The 17,478-nt window shown below is 41.0% G+C and overlaps 3 protein-coding genes across 3 annotated transcripts in view; 1 reads left to right on the top strand and 2 right to left on the bottom strand.

Annotated features, from left to right (window-relative positions):
• Nucleotides 1–888, bottom strand: part of LOC130182915 (protocadherin Fat 3) — a 70,238-nt gene extending 69,350 nt beyond the window's left edge. The window contains exon 1 of the mRNA XM_056398123.1: nucleotides 539–888. The gene's annotated coding sequence lies outside the window, so the exon portion shown is untranslated. The remainder of the gene's footprint in view (nucleotides 1–538) is intronic.
• Nucleotides 889–1,037: 149 nt separating this feature from the next.
• On the top strand, nucleotides 1,038–10,027 carry chordc1b (cysteine and histidine-rich domain (CHORD) containing 1b). The gene is made up of 11 exons (XM_056398177.1): nucleotides 1,038–1,228; nucleotides 4,674–4,723; nucleotides 4,809–4,865; nucleotides 5,037–5,197; nucleotides 5,887–5,987; nucleotides 6,281–6,339; nucleotides 7,261–7,331; nucleotides 7,557–7,662; nucleotides 7,835–7,954; nucleotides 8,041–8,103; nucleotides 8,731–10,027. The coding sequence occupies exons 1-11, from the start codon at nucleotides 1,165–1,167 to the stop codon at nucleotides 8,899–8,901; spliced, it is 1,023 nt and encodes a 340-aa protein (XP_056254152.1). The 5' UTR covers nucleotides 1,038–1,164; the 3' UTR covers nucleotides 8,902–10,027.
• A 643-nt stretch (nucleotides 10,028–10,670) lies between these two features.
• On the bottom strand, nucleotides 10,671–14,314 carry LOC130182947 (tyrosinase-like). The gene is made up of 5 exons (XM_056398178.1): nucleotides 13,455–14,314; nucleotides 12,954–13,170; nucleotides 11,880–12,027; nucleotides 11,599–11,780; nucleotides 10,671–11,256 (listed from the first exon to the last, which is right to left on the bottom strand). Exons 1-5 carry the CDS (start codon nucleotides 14,274–14,276, stop codon nucleotides 10,991–10,993), a joined length of 1,635 nt encoding a protein of 544 aa, XP_056254153.1. The 5' UTR covers nucleotides 14,277–14,314; the 3' UTR covers nucleotides 10,671–10,990.
• Between the last annotated feature and the right edge of the window lie 3,164 nt (nucleotides 14,315–17,478).

Consider the following 17,478-nt stretch of genomic DNA (forward strand, 5'->3'; position numbering starts at 1 on the left):
GAGGACAAAAGACACCATGATTTGACAAACACAGATATTACACTTTTTAGAAATCAGTTGCACAGCCAGCCTCGTTCAAAAAGTTATCATCAGGTTAATTCAAATGCACAGAAAAAGTTTAAACCCATTTAATAACTACCACAAATGGTTATAAATACTGTATGGACTAGTATAAGCGATACTGAATGTTGTGTGCATCCCCTTAAAGCAGCCTTTTCCTGATCATGATACAACTTAAAAATACAGTGAAATAATAAAAATGAAAATAACTGGTGATAAAAATAGAGCCCATTTTTTATTTTATGTATGAATTATGGTATAGATTAATAGCAGCACCCGAGAGGCTTTCAGAGAGACACTGTCCCGGGAGATATTGAGGTACATTTATTGTCTCCCATGTTGACGCAGAACCAGTGGAGCTCGTCTCATCTCCCTGCAAAATCCACGAGTTTATTAAGATACAGTCTGTAGCTTAAGTCTGCAGCTTAATTAACTATAATGTATGGAGACTTGGCTGACACATCGCAGCGTGTCCTACCTTTAGAAGAAACAGCGGTGATCAGTGAAAGTAAATCCTTTCCCATTCTCTCTGCGACAGTGTTTTATTAGAAAAAGAAAAGAAAGGAAAAACAGTGGCGCAAAAGTCGGTGGTGATGCGCGAACTGGAAAAAAATTCACGCGCACAATTCCCGACAGGCAGTTCTCTACTCGGCTGCAGTCCTCCTCGTAAAACTAAATAGCTATTGCCCCAGTTTCGTGCACCTGACCACTGTAACCCCCGAGTGCGGTGGGGCATTCCGGCTTCATCTGCATTAGTTGACACAAAACTGTCGTCAAACAGTCAGGTGTTCGTTTGCTGCAGCGTTAAAGTCCGAGATAGATGTGGTATGAAGAACATGTAGCTTAACGCAAGTTTAGAAGCGGCCAGCTTCAGTAGTCGCTTGTGTGGGACCCACGGAGCGCTCAGGATGGAGGTGGCGGGTTGGGCTCGGGCTAGCTCCGATCTTTGCCGAGTGTAACCGACAACATCCGGAAGTGCGACCAGTGTAACTGTACAGCAGCTCAGGCAGCGGCAGCGGCAGCGGCTCGGAATCTCTCACAAACAAGCTCCTTAGCGGTTAGTTACAAATCTGGCCACAAGTTGAACTTGTTTCCTCCACCACCATGTCTGTTTTGTGTTATAATAAAGGATGTGGACAGCGATTTGATCCAGAAAATAACCCGGACGGTAAGTAGTACCTTAGTTAACTCTCGCTGTACCTTGTACCAGCCTGTTAGCAAGCTAACCTCTGATCATCTGGAAATTTCTCTAGCGAGCAGGCCTGTTGGGCCCATGTAGCTAACCTGGTGTTAGCTGGCTGGACCCTACACGGAGGAAACTTCATTCATTAATACTGCTGTAGCTGATAAGTCAGGTGGCTAATAGCACATGGGCCTGCTGCTCATCACGATGCCGTTAACATGTTAAGCTCCTGTGATTAGCCCAGTAATGTTAGACTTTAGAGAACAATTGTCCCGCACAGAGCACACTGTAAGCGGTTTAAAGTTTTAGAAACAAGTCATTCTACCGTTTTATTAGACGTAGAGCATCTACCGCACATGTCTCAATGTCATCCCAGAACCACAGCCATGTGGCCACAAATGTTACTAGTGCTAAAACGGTGAAATCGCTTCATTCAGTTACTCATAAAACAGAAGAAGAACAGTTCATCAGAGTTAGCAGCCAGCAGTGAGGTTCGGCTTTTAACGCTGTGTTCAATACATCAAGCAAAAGTGAACCCACCACGTTAGTTCACTGGACTGGTTAAGTGCTTGAAATATTCACACAAATAGCATATATTTCAACAGCTTTTGGAGCTGTCTGTAAATCGCCACTTTCAAATGAGTTGTCAAGGAAGTTTAAGTTCCTGGAGACATAGATGAGGACAGGGTTGGATGAGTCGTACATACTGCAAAGCTGTTAATGTGAAGGTAACAGTGCAACAAATGAGATTAGCAGGCATCTGGATACAAATGCTAAGAATCACCAAGGCCTCCCATATACCACAATGTTCATAAGGACTGTAAACCTTATATTTATGGCACAACAGCCCTTCAGTTTACAGAGATGCAAAACTAGGAGCACAAAATCTGAGAAACCAGTAAGGTGTAGAAAGAGGTAAGAAGCATTCATGGGCCTAATCTGTTTCCTTACTACCAGAAGGGTTTACGCTTGATGAAAGCCAGAGTATATTTTGAACCCACACTGCAGTAAAACATGGATCTGTGGAAATGAGAGCAGCCTCCCCAATAACTGTTGGCTTCTGTTAGAAATCCGGACCTCTGCCAAAATTGCTAATGTAATAATATGTTTACAGTGCAGATTGTTCTCCAGGACAATGGCCACAGGCGTGATTTGATGTAACAAAAGATGACTCACAAGACTAAGTCCATTTATACAATGCTCATCATCATAAGCATCACTGCCTTTTCTTTCCTTTAACAAACATGTCCTCCAGAAATGCAGATGTGTAGTATACACCATCAGTTTTATATGTGAGGTATACTAGATATATGATTATTATTTTCTCACACATTTAGCTGATAACATAAAGGAAAGTATTACTTTGTTCATCTGTTGTTGTAAAACCTGTGTACTTCCAGAAGTGCAGTACCCCTACACCACCACTAGGAAAACCCCTCACACAAAGTTGTGTAGATAGTTCACTTCTTGATCTTGAGGTACAGGAAACAAATTTTGTTCTTGGGACTGTTGTTAATTTGAAGGCAATGATCTAAGTATAATTTAACTTTAAAGGTAGTAACATTGTCTTCAGCCCCTCCGACAAAAGCTCAGCAAGTCCTTTATTTCCATTTGTTAGAAATGTCCTCCTCTGTCTTCAGGTAATATAACATTGTATACCGCTAGATACTCAATACAGGAATCAGGTCTAATTTCCATTTTAATAGGATGCCTCTTTTCATAGCAGTGGAGTCTATTATCATTACCTTTCTATCTAAGATGTGTATCTAAGGCGGTGGCACGGAACGGCCGATGCTCAGGCTGTACTGTAAGGAAGATGCTTGATCTCTGGTGTCACCCAATCAGATTTCTTTTTCAGTCCACAGTGATTTGTCTTTTAGGACACTTCCCAAAAGAAGGACGTTTAAAAAATCATGCTCTACTTTTCATTTAATGCAAATTTGAAATTATAATTTGTCAAATTGACTCCTTATTATATCTCAAGTGTATCATGAATCCATTAATTTAAAATTGTATTACTGTCTTGCGCCTGTTTCAAATAGTCTTTTTTGTTTGGTTTGTATATTGCTCGTGTTTGTGCTTCAGTTTGAAAGACAGTTTTTTCCACAGCAATTTCTTCTTTGGATAAAAGGAGAGTGTAATGCCCCAAGTTAATCATTTATGTATGTATTTTGTTTTGCTGCACTCCACAAGGACGAATGCAAATCATTTCATAAATTTTATGCAAAAGGTAGAGGAAAATTATAGTCTATTTTTATCAAAAGAAAGTTTAATACCAAGTAACTTTGAAAAAGATTGAAAAATTATCATTATTTAAACAAGTTTCAAATCTTTTTGCCAGATCTGTGCTCTGGTTGTTAGTTTTGATCAGTATGTTTCAGTGTCTTTTTCTTCAGTTGCTGTTGCTGCTGAAGCTGTTCTGAACACAAAGGATTGTCCTACTCTTTATTACATACTACAACTACTTTCTAGTTAACAAAGAGAGAAAATATACATATTTGTATGTTACAATTTACATACAGTCATTTCAGCATGACAGCTCATTGCCATCCTAACTCCTAAGTCTTAGCATTTCTTGCCTGAGTACATTGTGATAAATTCTGTCTCTTGACCCCATACAGCCATCAAATGCTGCTGTAACCAGCTTCTAAAAATTACTTCATGTTACATACCTCACTTTGGAGTTCTGTTCATCCACCTCAATCTGCAGCACGTCACTTTGACAGGGAACATGTGAAGGCAGCATCACACACACTGCTCACCCCGGTCCTTTGAGAGAGATGTACCACACATGAAAGGAGGAGAAAGACACAGCACTAAGAAAGGCTTGGTGCCCATCAAAACAGCTGAAAACGACAATGGATTTCTTGTAATCGTTGACTCACAAAATGCCTCACCACGTTCAGAAACGACTGCTCTACAACTTTACTCAGCGGTCTCTAAAAGAAATGGGCATTTTGCCACCCTGAGCAATTTAGGGTGAACCCTTTCTCCTGAAAAATGAAAGTTTTAATTCTTTGTGAAACTACGGACAGGTGATATATTAAAGGGAAAAACCTGAAAAATGAGTGGAGAAAAAGGATGGCTGCCCCCATCAGCAGGGCACGAGGGATCACTGGATGGTTTGATGAGGATGAAAATGATGTGAATTGTGTGCTGTGGCCTTCACAGTGACCAGATCTCAACCCAATTGAACAGCCATGGAAGAATTTAGAGCGACACGTTAAACAGCGCTCTGCACCACCGCTATCAAAACACCAAATGAGGGACTATCTTTTTGGAAGAATGGTGTTCATCCCTCCTGCAGAGTTCGGAGACTTGTAGAATCAATGAAGCCGTTCCAGCAGCTCAACACTTTACTGAGCCACTAATGTCATTTTTTTCCTGTAACGCGTCTATAGATTTAATCATAGTTGTTTTCTTTTCACAGATGGCTGCACCTATCATCCAGGAGTCCCAGTATTCCATGATGCATTGAAGGTAAAATGCTTTAAATAGCACAATCAGTTTGTGTCTTCTTGTCCTGTAACCTGGTCAACCTTAATGTTTCTATAACTTCCTCCAGGGATGGTCCTGCTGCAAGAGAAGAACAACTGACTTCTCAGACTTCCTCAGCATTGCTGTAAGTTTGTTGCCTCTGCTTTAATCCATACTTTTTTTTATCCTCCACGGTTATGTTTCCATTGTCTTTTTCTTTTTTTTTCTTTTTTTTGTTGTGTTCATAAAGCATAGACTGCCACCTTTGCTGCAGCCATATTGGGCTGAGTCCAACACTGTCGCTTTCTCCTCACAGGGCTGCACAAAAGGTCCCCATAACAAAGAGAAGCCCCCCGAGCCGGTGAAACCAGATGTGACATCATCGGGAGAAAAGAAGGAGGCAGATGACCAGAAACCAAAGTTTAACGAGTACATCATCTCCGCACCAAAGCCTCAGGAGGCAATACGCAGACCCAGGTTGTACAGTTGGCTTTAAACATAGATTTTTATATTTTAATCAATACCATTGGAAAACCCTGAGATCTTGTTATTTGTTTTCCCTACATTAAACCAGCAATGATTTTGTAGATACAAAGATTATACTACAATAAAAAGGTATTAAATGATGTCAAAACTTCAAATTTAAAGTTTTTTTTTAATTATATTTTAAGAAATAAAAATAAACAGGCCAAGAAAAACAAGCTTTTCTCCACTGGATACATGAACCAGACTTTATTTAACACTGTATATCCGTATTAGCACCAAAGACTACATTCTGTTCTGAATTATTCTGGTTTAGTACCAAATGCATAAAGGGCTCAGTACAGTATCAGAGGTATTAAATCAGCCTGAAATCATCAAGCGCACGCTGAGGATCCACAGGATAGTCAGAGACGTTCTCCGGTCTTTTATCCAGGGTTCTTCCCACCAGAGTTCAAAAGAAAGAAGACCGTTGATTGATGAAGCGATTACTACTGAATAGTGAAACTCCTTTGAAGTAGTGTATTGGTCTTTGGGTGGCGTTGTATAAGAGACCTCATTTTTAAGTAAAATTGCCAAAAATGTATTTCTTATTTAAAGTAAAAACCACAATACCCTTCCAAATAGTTTTCAATTAACAAAGTGCTATTGTTTCATAATGAATATGTTTGTTATTACGGTTGCAGTGCTAACGAGCCAATGGTGAGATTGCAGCATAAAGTTTCTGCGTCTCTGAAGCAGGCTCTGGAGAAACTGAAGCTGTCTGAAAACGCAGAAGAGAAGAAAGGTGAGAACTTCTTTCCCCTCTCCTCCATGTTTCTGTTTTTTTTTTTTTTTTTTTTTTTTTTCTTAGTCCTCTGCATCCTAGATTACCCTCAACTTCCTGTTATAGTAGTCCGGAAGGTCATGTTGACAGCGAAAGTTAATGGACGGGGGAACATGTCCTCACCTGTGTCACTCACATCACGGCATTTGAGTAAAAGCTGACAGGGACAAGACAGCACGTCATAACTGAGTGCATTTTTTTTAGATGCTCTTCAAAGTATTGGTGTCAGTTCTTCTATCTCTCTGTCTTTCCAGAGGAAGATAGCGACGAGATCAAGATCGGGACGTCCTGTAAAAATGGAGGGTGCACTAAAGTAGGTGAATGTGTCACACGTAAAACATTTTGGAAAAAATTCTCGTGTTGAAATGTGTAAAAATCTCTGTCTTTACCCATATTTCTGTACGGCTTTAGCTACAGCAGCTTAAATGTTTTGATTTCTAAGTTAAATTCATTTCACACATTTAAAAAAATTTAGCATATGAATAGATATCATTATGTGAAAACAAAAACAAATCATGTTGATCCAAAAAGATTAGAACGCCCCTAAAGAACTCACCGCTCCGGGTTAACGAGAAATAGAAACAGCTCCTTTCGCTCCTCCATGTTTGCTCTGAAACAGATGCAGACCTATTTTTTATTTTTTATTTTTTGCTCAATCTAATCTTGAGGGGAGGCAGAAACCCTAAGTAGTCGCACATAAATTGTGAGAAAAATTTGCATTGACGGGTTTTGTAGAAGCGTGGAGTGGAACTATAATGATTTACATAATTGTACTTTAACTGATTTGATTGCCATGTGATATTCTCTCAAGGGCTGCCTGCTTTTAGTTGATTAATCAGCCGGGGTCTCGGTAGAGTCTAAATGTTGTACTTTTTACATTTTCTCTCCGAGGTCTTTATTAGAGAAAGAGGGTATTAGTCATTACTCATGCATTCCCCCTCTATCATTTCAATGATATTCTAAAATAAGCTTTGGGCTTTAATAAGCAGTAGACTTGAGGAGATCCTTCTGCCTGCTACCATTCATCTGCACAGAGATGACAGTACTGAAGAAATAATTTAAGACTTGTCAGTTCATATAGCTAATTTGGAATCCTATGACTATTAACTCTGTGACTTTCATTAGCGGAGGAGTGCCTAATTGGTATACATGCACAGTTTAGCCCTAATTGTATTTTTGATAGCAAAGACAATCTGCTTCAGTGTCTTGAACTGCACTTTGTTGTTGTCTTCAGAGTTTTGAAGGACCTGCAAGCGATTCTGATGTGTGCTTATACCACTCTGGATTTCCTATCTTCCATGAAGGGTGAGTATTATTATTTAATTCAAGCTTAAAACATCTTAACTTTCCGTTCTGTGTGTCACTGTACTGACATGAAATAGTAGATATTCTCTGTAAAAGAGAAGCATGGAGAGCAACACTTGTATTTTCCTGCTTGTCTTCCTGTTTACCTTGTTTACTGCTCCTCCTGAGTGACATGTTATTGACTGCTAAAAATCCAGCGGGTGTATGTCTTTCCTGCGTCTCCAGGATGAAATACTGGAGCTGCTGTAAGAGGAAAACCTCTGACTTTAACACCTTCCTCTCTCAAGAGGGCTGCACCAAGGGAACACATCTATGGAGGAAAAAAGATGAGGTAGGTGTGCCCGCTTCACAGCAAAGTCTTCATTTTATGTGTGCAAGGTCTGCGTGAGAGAGGAGGTCTCAGCTGTAACTCCATCTAGTGGAGTCTGGTGAACACTTGCATGGTGGAGAAAAAAAAGAATGGCTGAATTTTTCATTTGTGTATCAAATAATCTCCATTGCAGGGTAAGAAAGTGGTTCCGTGCCGGTTTGACTGGCACCAGACCGGGGCACAAGTCATCATCTCTATCTACGCCAAGAACGCCGTCCCAGAGCTGTGCTACGTGGATGCAAACAGCACCACGGTCAGACGATTTCTCTGCATGTCTAAACTGCTTCATTTGTTGTTGGATTTTTTCAAACTAATGTTTTTTTCTCTTTTCTCCTTTAGCTCAACATACATGTTATATTTGAGGGAGAGAAGGAATTTGTGCAGAAAATCAGTCTGTGGGGAGTAAGTACAGCATCACTCTCAACCTGATGGAAAAGTCTTGTTACCTTTTTTCTAAATGCTGGTTTTAATACATATGTATACTTTTTGTACAGCACTCGAGATACTACAACATAACATGTTTATACACTCATTACACTATAACAAACAATAATATATATGTCTTTTATTATTTGATACGGTATGATTATTTGATATGAGCTACACAAGATGACCTTTCGAGTGGGGATTCAAAATGGCAGCAACTGTACTGAGAAAATGAATTACCACCTGAATATACAACACTAGTTTAAACATCACTTAAAGCTGCTCATATTCACACTTCTTTGCCAGACCAGCGTATCGATGCTGATCGGCAAACAAGCTTATCTGTTGTTTCACAGATTTTTCTGCTTTACTCGTCACATTTTGATTCTTAATTTCCTCTGGGCTGGAGAGTGCACATAAGTGACCCCACAATTTGATTGGAGTAAACTGGGTGAATCAAGATGATCAATTTGAGTTTTTAGGATTGGATGTAGGATTTCAGGTTGATAGAAAAGATCATTTTCTGAAAATACACCCAAGGCCTGTTTGCTTTCAGGCTTTTCATATGTTTTCTTTACCACCAGTTTCTTTCTTTCCTTGTAGGTGATAGATGTGAGTAAAAGCATAGTGAACATGATGGCGGCCAAGATCGAGGTAGCCATGAAGAAGTCCGAGGTTATGTCGTGGGCTCGTCTGGACCTCCCTCCCCCCGTCACGCCCAAGGAGAGCGAGAAGAAACAAGAAGAGGCCGATAGCGAGGATGAAGACGAGTGATGAGGACTTACAGTTAAAACACAGTGTGTATCTCTCGCTGAATCCAAGGCCACACAGTCCATTCTTTACCTCTTCAAAGAGTCGCCTCTTTTGCTGTCATGGAACTTTAGGCCTCAACTCCTCAACATTTACAGCCACAACTAAGAATGGTCAATAGTCAACTTTCTTGGTTTTGCCTGTTTTTTCTCAATCTTTTTTTTTTTTTTTTTTGAACATGAAGTAGGTCGGTATGCTAAAGAATCTTCAAGTATTTTTTACAACAGTTTTTCACTTCAGGAATGAACGATAAGTGGAGGAACTCTGACTTTTAATAGACCTTCAATCAAGTCAGACGATGACACACTTGTGAATTGCACTGAATAACATCAAACAATAAGACACAATAAGATAGGAGTCGTTTGGCCATGTTTAATTTCACACCCGTAAAGCCTTTCATGTGGACAGCTCACATCTGGCCAATCCTAATGGACCACAGTTGTGACCATTTTCTGTTAGAACAATATTTAGTAAAAAATTATTCCATCTGTACATTTCCATTTGTTTCTGTCATACTCAGCACATTTGAAGTGGTAAACTCACTATTGGTGATTATATAAATATATTTTTTTTCATTCCATCCTTTGGTTTCATCAATTGTATAAATTATTGCGTTGTTTTTGCATATGATTTGTCCACCAGCGTCACATCAGACTAAATGCTGTATTCATGCTGTATTTGTGTGATGATGAAGCCGCTGTGTAGTTTGAGTAGGAAATCTGGATCTCGAAAATGTCCACACTTGTGTAATGTGGCGTTTATTCCCAATCAACTGTTTATAAGAAACACAATAGGATGCCTAAACTTAGAAACTAAATGTTTTTCAGCAATGCTTCAACTATGCTTCAACCTTTTTCACAGTTCAAATGTTCTTTTTTTTTTTTACATGATTACACCTAATGTATATTTTGTACAAGTTTTGCTTCCAAATGATCAATGGTGTATTTATCCACTTTTTTTTTTTTTTTGTCACAACAGCACCATTTTAATAATGAGAATGTACTGTAAGAATATCTGAGAACGGCAAATGAATACAAAGTATTTTGGGCAAAGTCCTGTGTAATATTAAAAAAACAAAAGCTATACTAGACAGCATGTGTCCAGGCTTGGAATGTTTGACATAAATGTGGCTGAATGAGACTGCGACATATGGGTAATATTATTAGGGAACTAATTTGTCTTACCAAAAATAAACTTTTGTGTTCAACTTTTAAAACTGGGATAGTGTGTGTGTGTGTGTGTGTGTGAGAGTGAGTGAGTGAGAGATGGAGAACTACAAGACCAGACTCCGCCAGCCTCGTGGGAGCTCGTGAAATGATGAATGAAAGTAGGAGTGACCTTTCAAGTGAAGATTCTGACCCACATGCAGCTTTTGGATTGAGGTGACTTTTACAAATGTCATAAAGTTTTTTGTTTTTTTTCTTAAAGGTATACATAACTCTTAAGGTTAGAATACTGAGCTCCATCTTTGATATAGTGGCAATGTCTCAGACCTTGACAGCTAAGCAGACATTATCACCTTTTTCTCTTCCCTCACGCCACAAACATGAATCCATTTACATGTTAATCAAACTCCCACGTAAAGATAATAAAATAACCCCCCCCCCTCAGGCTTCTGCAGATTTATCTGAAGACTTTGTGTTACTTCCTCTGAATGGCAGCTGCATGCATGTAGGATATCATTACTTCATACTAAATGTATATGACTGACACAACACAGTGCAGAGCCTGATTCTGAAGGTAATCGCCTAAAACCAGAGGGAAGAAGAGATGTGAAAAGTCACTTTGGAACATTTCCATGACAGAAACTAAATGATGCACAGACCATGTCTAAAATGACCTACTGGGAAGAATTTGACAAGTTACAAGTGGTGGGTGGAACATGCTCAGAAGTTTTAACATGACCTCCTTCAAAACTTTCCACAGTTTAAATACACCGGCTTCAATAAAGATTATAGATTCATTACAGTTAGTCAATATAATGTATAATTCACATGGCTTTGATATTAAAATTCATAGATGCGTGCGTCACTACATGGGGCTGGCTGCGCCCTCACATAGTTGTTTGGTAGTTACGGTGGCTGCTTTCCACAGTGTCATTGCTCCCGATAAGTGGCTGCCTTTCTGGGAGAGTAAATAAGTTTTTCCAACTGCTCGCAGGCAGCCAAGAGGACCCTCGGTATCTCCGCTTTGCAGTGACAACGGCAGCAGCTACGGCCACCACTACGATCCCCCCACAGAGCCCTGCAAGCAGCAGCCAGGGCCACACATCCTGCAACTCCTCCAGGTAAGGCCGCATGGATTCTGACAGCCTCTGATCTGGAAAGGACAGAGAGGTGGTCTCAGGTAAAAAAAAAAAAAAAGTAGTTGAAATATGCAAGTTTATTTTTAAGTTGGAATAAAATAAAGATGGTGAGTAACCTAAATCTGAATGAGTTAAATTATTACAGTTATCTTGGTTATATTACAATCGGGGTATCTTTTTGAGATAAGGAACTATGGTTTCAAACTTTTTTCCTGAATAAATTCAGTTGGTGGATTTTTTTAACATGCAGGGGGAAAATGAAAAACAGATTAACAGATAATGGAAAACAGTAATAGACTTTGTCAGATTCAAATGGAAAATGGAAATAGAAAAACTCCACTCCGAAGTGAACTTACTGGCATCTAGCAGGTGGGAGTACTCGTATCCAAGGTCTTTGCTGGAGATGAAGTATTCTCTGTTTCGGTGGAGGGGCAGGAAGGGCACCATGTGGTATTCACTGTTGTGCCCAATAGGAGCATTAGAGTCTGGATACTGGGATGGAGATGGTCTGTGCCTCCTGAGCCACTGCTCATAAATGCTTTCAGGGGAAGAGAAAACAAACACAGCAATTACTGTAAATGCACCTGCATCTAGTGTGTGTGTGTGTGTGTGTCTCTGTGTGTGTTACCTCTCTTACCTGTCAACAAAAGCGTGGTGGAGAAGGAAGATGGGGTCATTTGCTGAGCCCTGCACCGACGACATGGATCCGTTCATGAACAAATGGAGAGCAGCGTGCATGCCCATACGAGAACTGTTTCCCAAGCCGGTCTGAGGATCCCCGAATCCTGCAAGGTGAGAGGTCGTCTCATCAGCGGGGACATAGATGGCAGCATGTAGTGGTTAGAGAACCAAAAGCCTTTGATTGTACTAGTTTAATTACTTATAGTTCACTACTCCCCAACACTGCATTTTGGAATTGAACCTGTTGAACATGGGAATGGTTTCCTTGGAGAGAAAAAAATTGATGTGTATTTCAGTGGCAGTTTCTACGGAAACTTTTCTGTAGTGAACTATTTTTCTTTTCTGAAAAAAATATGAGATACAGTATGTGTTCAGATCTGATATAGGCTACTCTTGGTATCCTAGGAAACTATGGCATGGCTCTGAAGCTACTGTATGTTGGAGACAGCACTTTATTGAATAGTTCTGTGGTCATACTCAGACTACTATCAATAGAAAGCACAGACTTGCTGGATTTGTGTGGAATTAATGTCGGCCCTGAGATTCAAACATACACAGATATTAGTGTGAATAAGTGAATATTAACATCGGACAATGGATAGTGCACCACAATAATACACTGTCAGTCACACCGGACAAAGGACTTACACCAAACAACAGGAGCATGTCGGTGTCTTACAGTATAACAGCTTCTAACCACAAATAAGATGTAACCCGGGTTGTCAGATTCTGAATCTTATTGACAGTCGCGAGTATCAGCATTTGTGTCGAGTGCAAACAAACATATGTCATGTGAGAAAATCATCACCAGCACACAGAGGCAGACAGAGTCGATAGATTGACACAATGTGATGGAAGAGTAGCAGTGCAGAGTGGTATATAATTTAAGATGGAGCAGCCCAGAGAGTGAAGACAGTCTGTGTGTGTGTGTGTGTGTGTGTGTGTGTGTGTGTGTGTGTGTGTGTGTGTGTGTGTGTGTGTGTGTGTGTGTGTGTGCGCGCGCGCGCGCGCTTTATGGCGCTTATCTGACCTTCCAGAGTGTTCCTGAAGCTCATGTTGGCGTTGCGGTCCATGGCTCCGGTGTCATAGTTGGTCAGACTGAGAGTGAACTCCACCTCTGCCGAAGTTGGTAATCGCTCGACCATATTACGGTCGTGGTTTCCAGGGTTACGACGCAATGGGCCTTCTTCGCCGGCATCACACAACACACCTCTGTTATTGTAGTCCCCTGCTCTGGAGCACAGGACCTGTAGACGCAGACCCGCGGAAACATTAGATGCATTACAGAGCAAAGTGAATACAGGACAGTCAGTCACCTAGTTGTTGAAAATTATATAATATTATATAATAGATAGATAGATAGATAGATAGATAGATAGATAGATAGATAGATAGATAGATAGTTTTACAGCAGCTGGCACATATAAGTTGAGCAATGGACATAAATAAATAAATAAAACGGTTGCTATGTAAGAAAAGAGAAGTAACCAGAAGAAAACATTATTGAAATGAAATGAAAAGAAAAGTGTACCCTCCAAGAGGAGAAGACCGAGCCTGGACTGAGCAGACTGGGATCCTGGAGGCTCCGGCCCCCCATCAGCTCGTCCGTGCACACGTCACAGCCCTGGGCATCCCTCCAGTCCCAGTACGGGATGGTGAAGCTCCTGTCTCCGGTCAGCTTCCTGATCTCATGCTCCCAGTGCAGCAGGTACACGCGGTGCCACGGGAGAAACGCAGGCGCCCAGTGGGCAAAGTCCACATCGGTCCACACGTTCCCCGGCCCCCCCAACAGCGCGTTCCGGGACACGTAGTAATGCATCCACACAAAAACATCATACACAGACACATCAGCGAACATCGGGGCAGAGCCGTTCTCCATCTCCATGTAGGTCCCCGTGGCCACCACATAGTCCCTGCTGACAGTCTGCTTGGCCAAGTTCAGGTAGGACACGAGTCTGATCCTCTCGGCCCGGGACAGGTGAAATATGTTCCTCCTGAGAGACTCTCTCCTCTGGTCACAGTTCACACCAAAGTATCCAAACTTACAGTCCGCGCAGTTGAAGCCCATGAAGTTCCCTGCGCACTGGCAGGTCCGGTTGTAGAAAACCAGGGGCCACTTCTCTCTGTCGTCCAGTCCGGAGAAGGGGTACTGCGGCCCGTCGGGCTGGTCCGACACCTCCACATCCTGACAGAAGCCCCGGCCCGAGCTGGCTCCGCAGGCCGAGCCGTCCCCTTCCCAAGTCGGGCAGCACACCTTAGTGCGCAAGGCTTCCTGAGTGGCACACAGACGAGGGAACTGTTGGTAGCAGGGAACAAAATACCACATGAAACTAAAGATTATCAGTGGCCACATTACAGCAGCGTTTCACTTTGGAGGAGGCGAGCAGTCACCCAGAAATGAAGCAAAGTGGGAAAGCCCATGTGATGCTCTCTGGCTTAAATTCTTCAGGGGTTTTCACCCCCTCCTCTTTGTTGAGCCGGTCACATGCTGCTTAACCCCAGGGTGAAGCTTACTTCATGACGGGGGCAGTGAGCCCAGACATTCAAACTCCTTTTACGAAAAAAAAGAAATGATTGTAGATTATAGTTCCAGTCATGTGAGAGTGTGAATCAAGCAAAACACATGATCACTCTCACTCTCTCTCTCTCTCTCTTGTAGTTCTCCATCTCTCTCTCTCTCTCTCTCTCACACACACACACACACACACACACACACACACTGACAAATCAGGTAAACTGTTATGGGGGCTCCACAGAAAGACAGAGACACAAGCATAAGGAGAGTAATATAATAACCCATATTTCATATTCATATGTGTATGAACAGTATAACGTATGAACAATATATGATTCATATATGATTTTCTTCCTATTTTTCATGAACAGTGAAGCAGTTGAGGGCAAATCATCTTGTTCACCCTCAAATGAGCTAATAAACTACACATACTGCAGTCAGCTATGATCTAATGAAAAATAAGATCCTCAGTCCTCTGAAATATCACATTTGCAGGGTTTCATTTTTGTGGTTATATGGCCGCGTGATACTTTATGTCATCACCTGCAGCGTAATCTAAGGGAGGCACTTAAAACAAAGGATTCACTGAAGACAAGCTGTTGAGTAAAGCATAATAAAGACACCGTCGCCTCAGGTAGGAATATGTGGCATTTGCATTTAGTGCTTTCTCAGAAGAAAACATTAATGTCTATTGAGGTTTCTCAGTACTGCGGTCTCACATGGCTGGCTGCACCTGCCACCACAACCACTGCACCCTGACCTTTGACCTTTAGTCTAATGGTAATAGAATTGTTTGCATGTGACTCTCACAGGGAAGAACATCACAGAGTTTGTTTGTTTTTTCAATTGCTAACAGGCATATACTATATAAGTCAGTGCCGAGGCCACTTTTTCAAACCTCTTTGTTCAGCCCAAAATTACTGACGTGCATCTTGGCCAATCAGCTGATCTCACCTCCAAAACTCACTCCACCACCAAAACAATTCATACATACGATCGACCATCTGAAGCAACTTTACTGACCTAAAAAAACAACAAGGAGCATTTCATGAATGATGAACTTTTATCTTTTAAGTTTGAATGATTTTTCACATAAATCAGTATTTCATCATAGAATAAGAAGAACACCCTCTCACTTTATTGACTGTACTGAGGTAGGCCATAACAAGAAAGAAATTCAGCAGTTTGCTTCAATATCTTTTTTTTTGTTGTTTCTACATCTTTGCACAATGTAATTTACTTGTGAAAAATAAAAAGTTGAAACAAAAAAACAATTTCCTGAAATCCCAGGGATAGAAAATAGCAACATATTTAGTATAATCACTAGTACTGTGAGGTCTGTAGTCCTAATCAACATCACATCATATGTCTTCTCTGATGATTCAGCCTTGGCAGTCCTCAGACTTTCAGTATCCACATCTGGTCATGTGGATAGGGGTCATAAACCTTCCACCTCCACACAGATAAAAACTCCTCTATAGGGGAGGAGCATTGAGGCAGACTGCAGCACAATGGTGGGTTTGCCACATTATCTCACACATCAGCGAAGGTACAGGGGAGTTTGTTGCCCCTCAACTTCTCTCCAAGTCGATTTTATGCAGGTCATCCAGAAAAGATATGAGCCTCTCTGTATTGTGGGGGCCAGCGAGTGGTTTGTGTAACAGCAAATCATCATCGGACAGTGTTGCACACACAGCGATGTTGGGACAATCATTTCTTTATGTGCAGAGTGTTTTTATCCCGTTGGAATCCAGCTCCCTCCACAAAGATGAATGCACGTTCAGTTTGCCTGCACGGCGTCCATCTCCATTACTCTCTAAAATACTGTAAATACACAGTTTTTACCGTAGCCTCCTTTACATTATGCAAAGCCGTGTGTGTTCCCTGTTTGGTTATTGAACAGACGTCTTACCTGGACATTTTGATACAGGAATTCTTTCACATATTCACTGTTTCTCTCAAAGGGCACATTGTACAACTGCGTCATCTTTATTTTATTTTTCTGCAGGGACACTGTTCTGACCATAGATTCACATTCCCAAAAGTGATATTATTTGCCAGCACTCTGCCCTGAATTTTCATCCAGTTTCATTGTATTGTTGCCAATTACAATATAAACAATGTCTGCCCATCTGAAAATATTCTGCCTCTCTCTCCTGTGGGAGGCAGTGTTTGGATCCTTCCATAAAACACACACCAATCAATGTAAAAACTACATGTAAAAACATACTGTATTGTGTTGTACTGAAATATGTACTTAAATTATCATTGAACGATGCAAATCTCACCTATTGTTTTCCCGGAAAATGTGTCCTATTGATGCGACTGTTGAACGCGGCAGATTAAACCGGCCTTTCTCAGAGAGAGATCGTGGCTTACAACATGTTGTGGCCTTTATCTCATCAGCGACCGCTGCTCTTCATCTTCCTCTCCTTTGTCCTCCACACATTCCCTCTCTCCATGCCACATTTCTTTTTTCCCCACCAGCCTGACTTACTTAATCCATGTTTCCAAACAGAATCACCCCTAAAAAACGACTAAGAACAGGACACTGAAGTAGTCTTTCAGCTGAAGTTACTATGAGCTGTGTTTTGGAGAGGCTATTATTTCATTTTATTCTAATTATTCTGCAAAGATTTTCTATATATTTCATTATGTTTGCTGTAGAAATGTACAAAGTTTGCCATAGTTCTGTTTTGAATGTGGTTTATGCAGTGTTTTGCAGCCGGTGGAGTATGAATGAGAAAAGGGTTTGTGGATTTTTTTGGAAAACATGGTCATTGAATGCATTTTGTGTGAAAGCAACGAAAATTAATTATCAGTTTTTTTGTCTGTTTGGCTGACTGTGGGAAGAGCCTTGACTTCAGTTTTGACCAGTACATGTTAGCAACAGTCTATGGTTTGCAATTGAGTTCATGACATCAGATGAGTCTCCACCAGAGGGCGCCATGTGACTATTTCAAATGTCTTTCTGGCTCTATAAATAGCAAGTCACCAGGGCTACTTTCTTTCTCTCTGTGTCGGCTCTCTCCAGGTAACT

This window comes from Seriola aureovittata, chromosome 15, assembly GCF_021018895.1.
Source record: "Seriola aureovittata isolate HTS-2021-v1 ecotype China chromosome 15, ASM2101889v1, whole genome shotgun sequence".
Taxonomy (NCBI): domain Eukaryota; kingdom Metazoa; phylum Chordata; class Actinopteri; order Carangiformes; family Carangidae; genus Seriola; species Seriola aureovittata.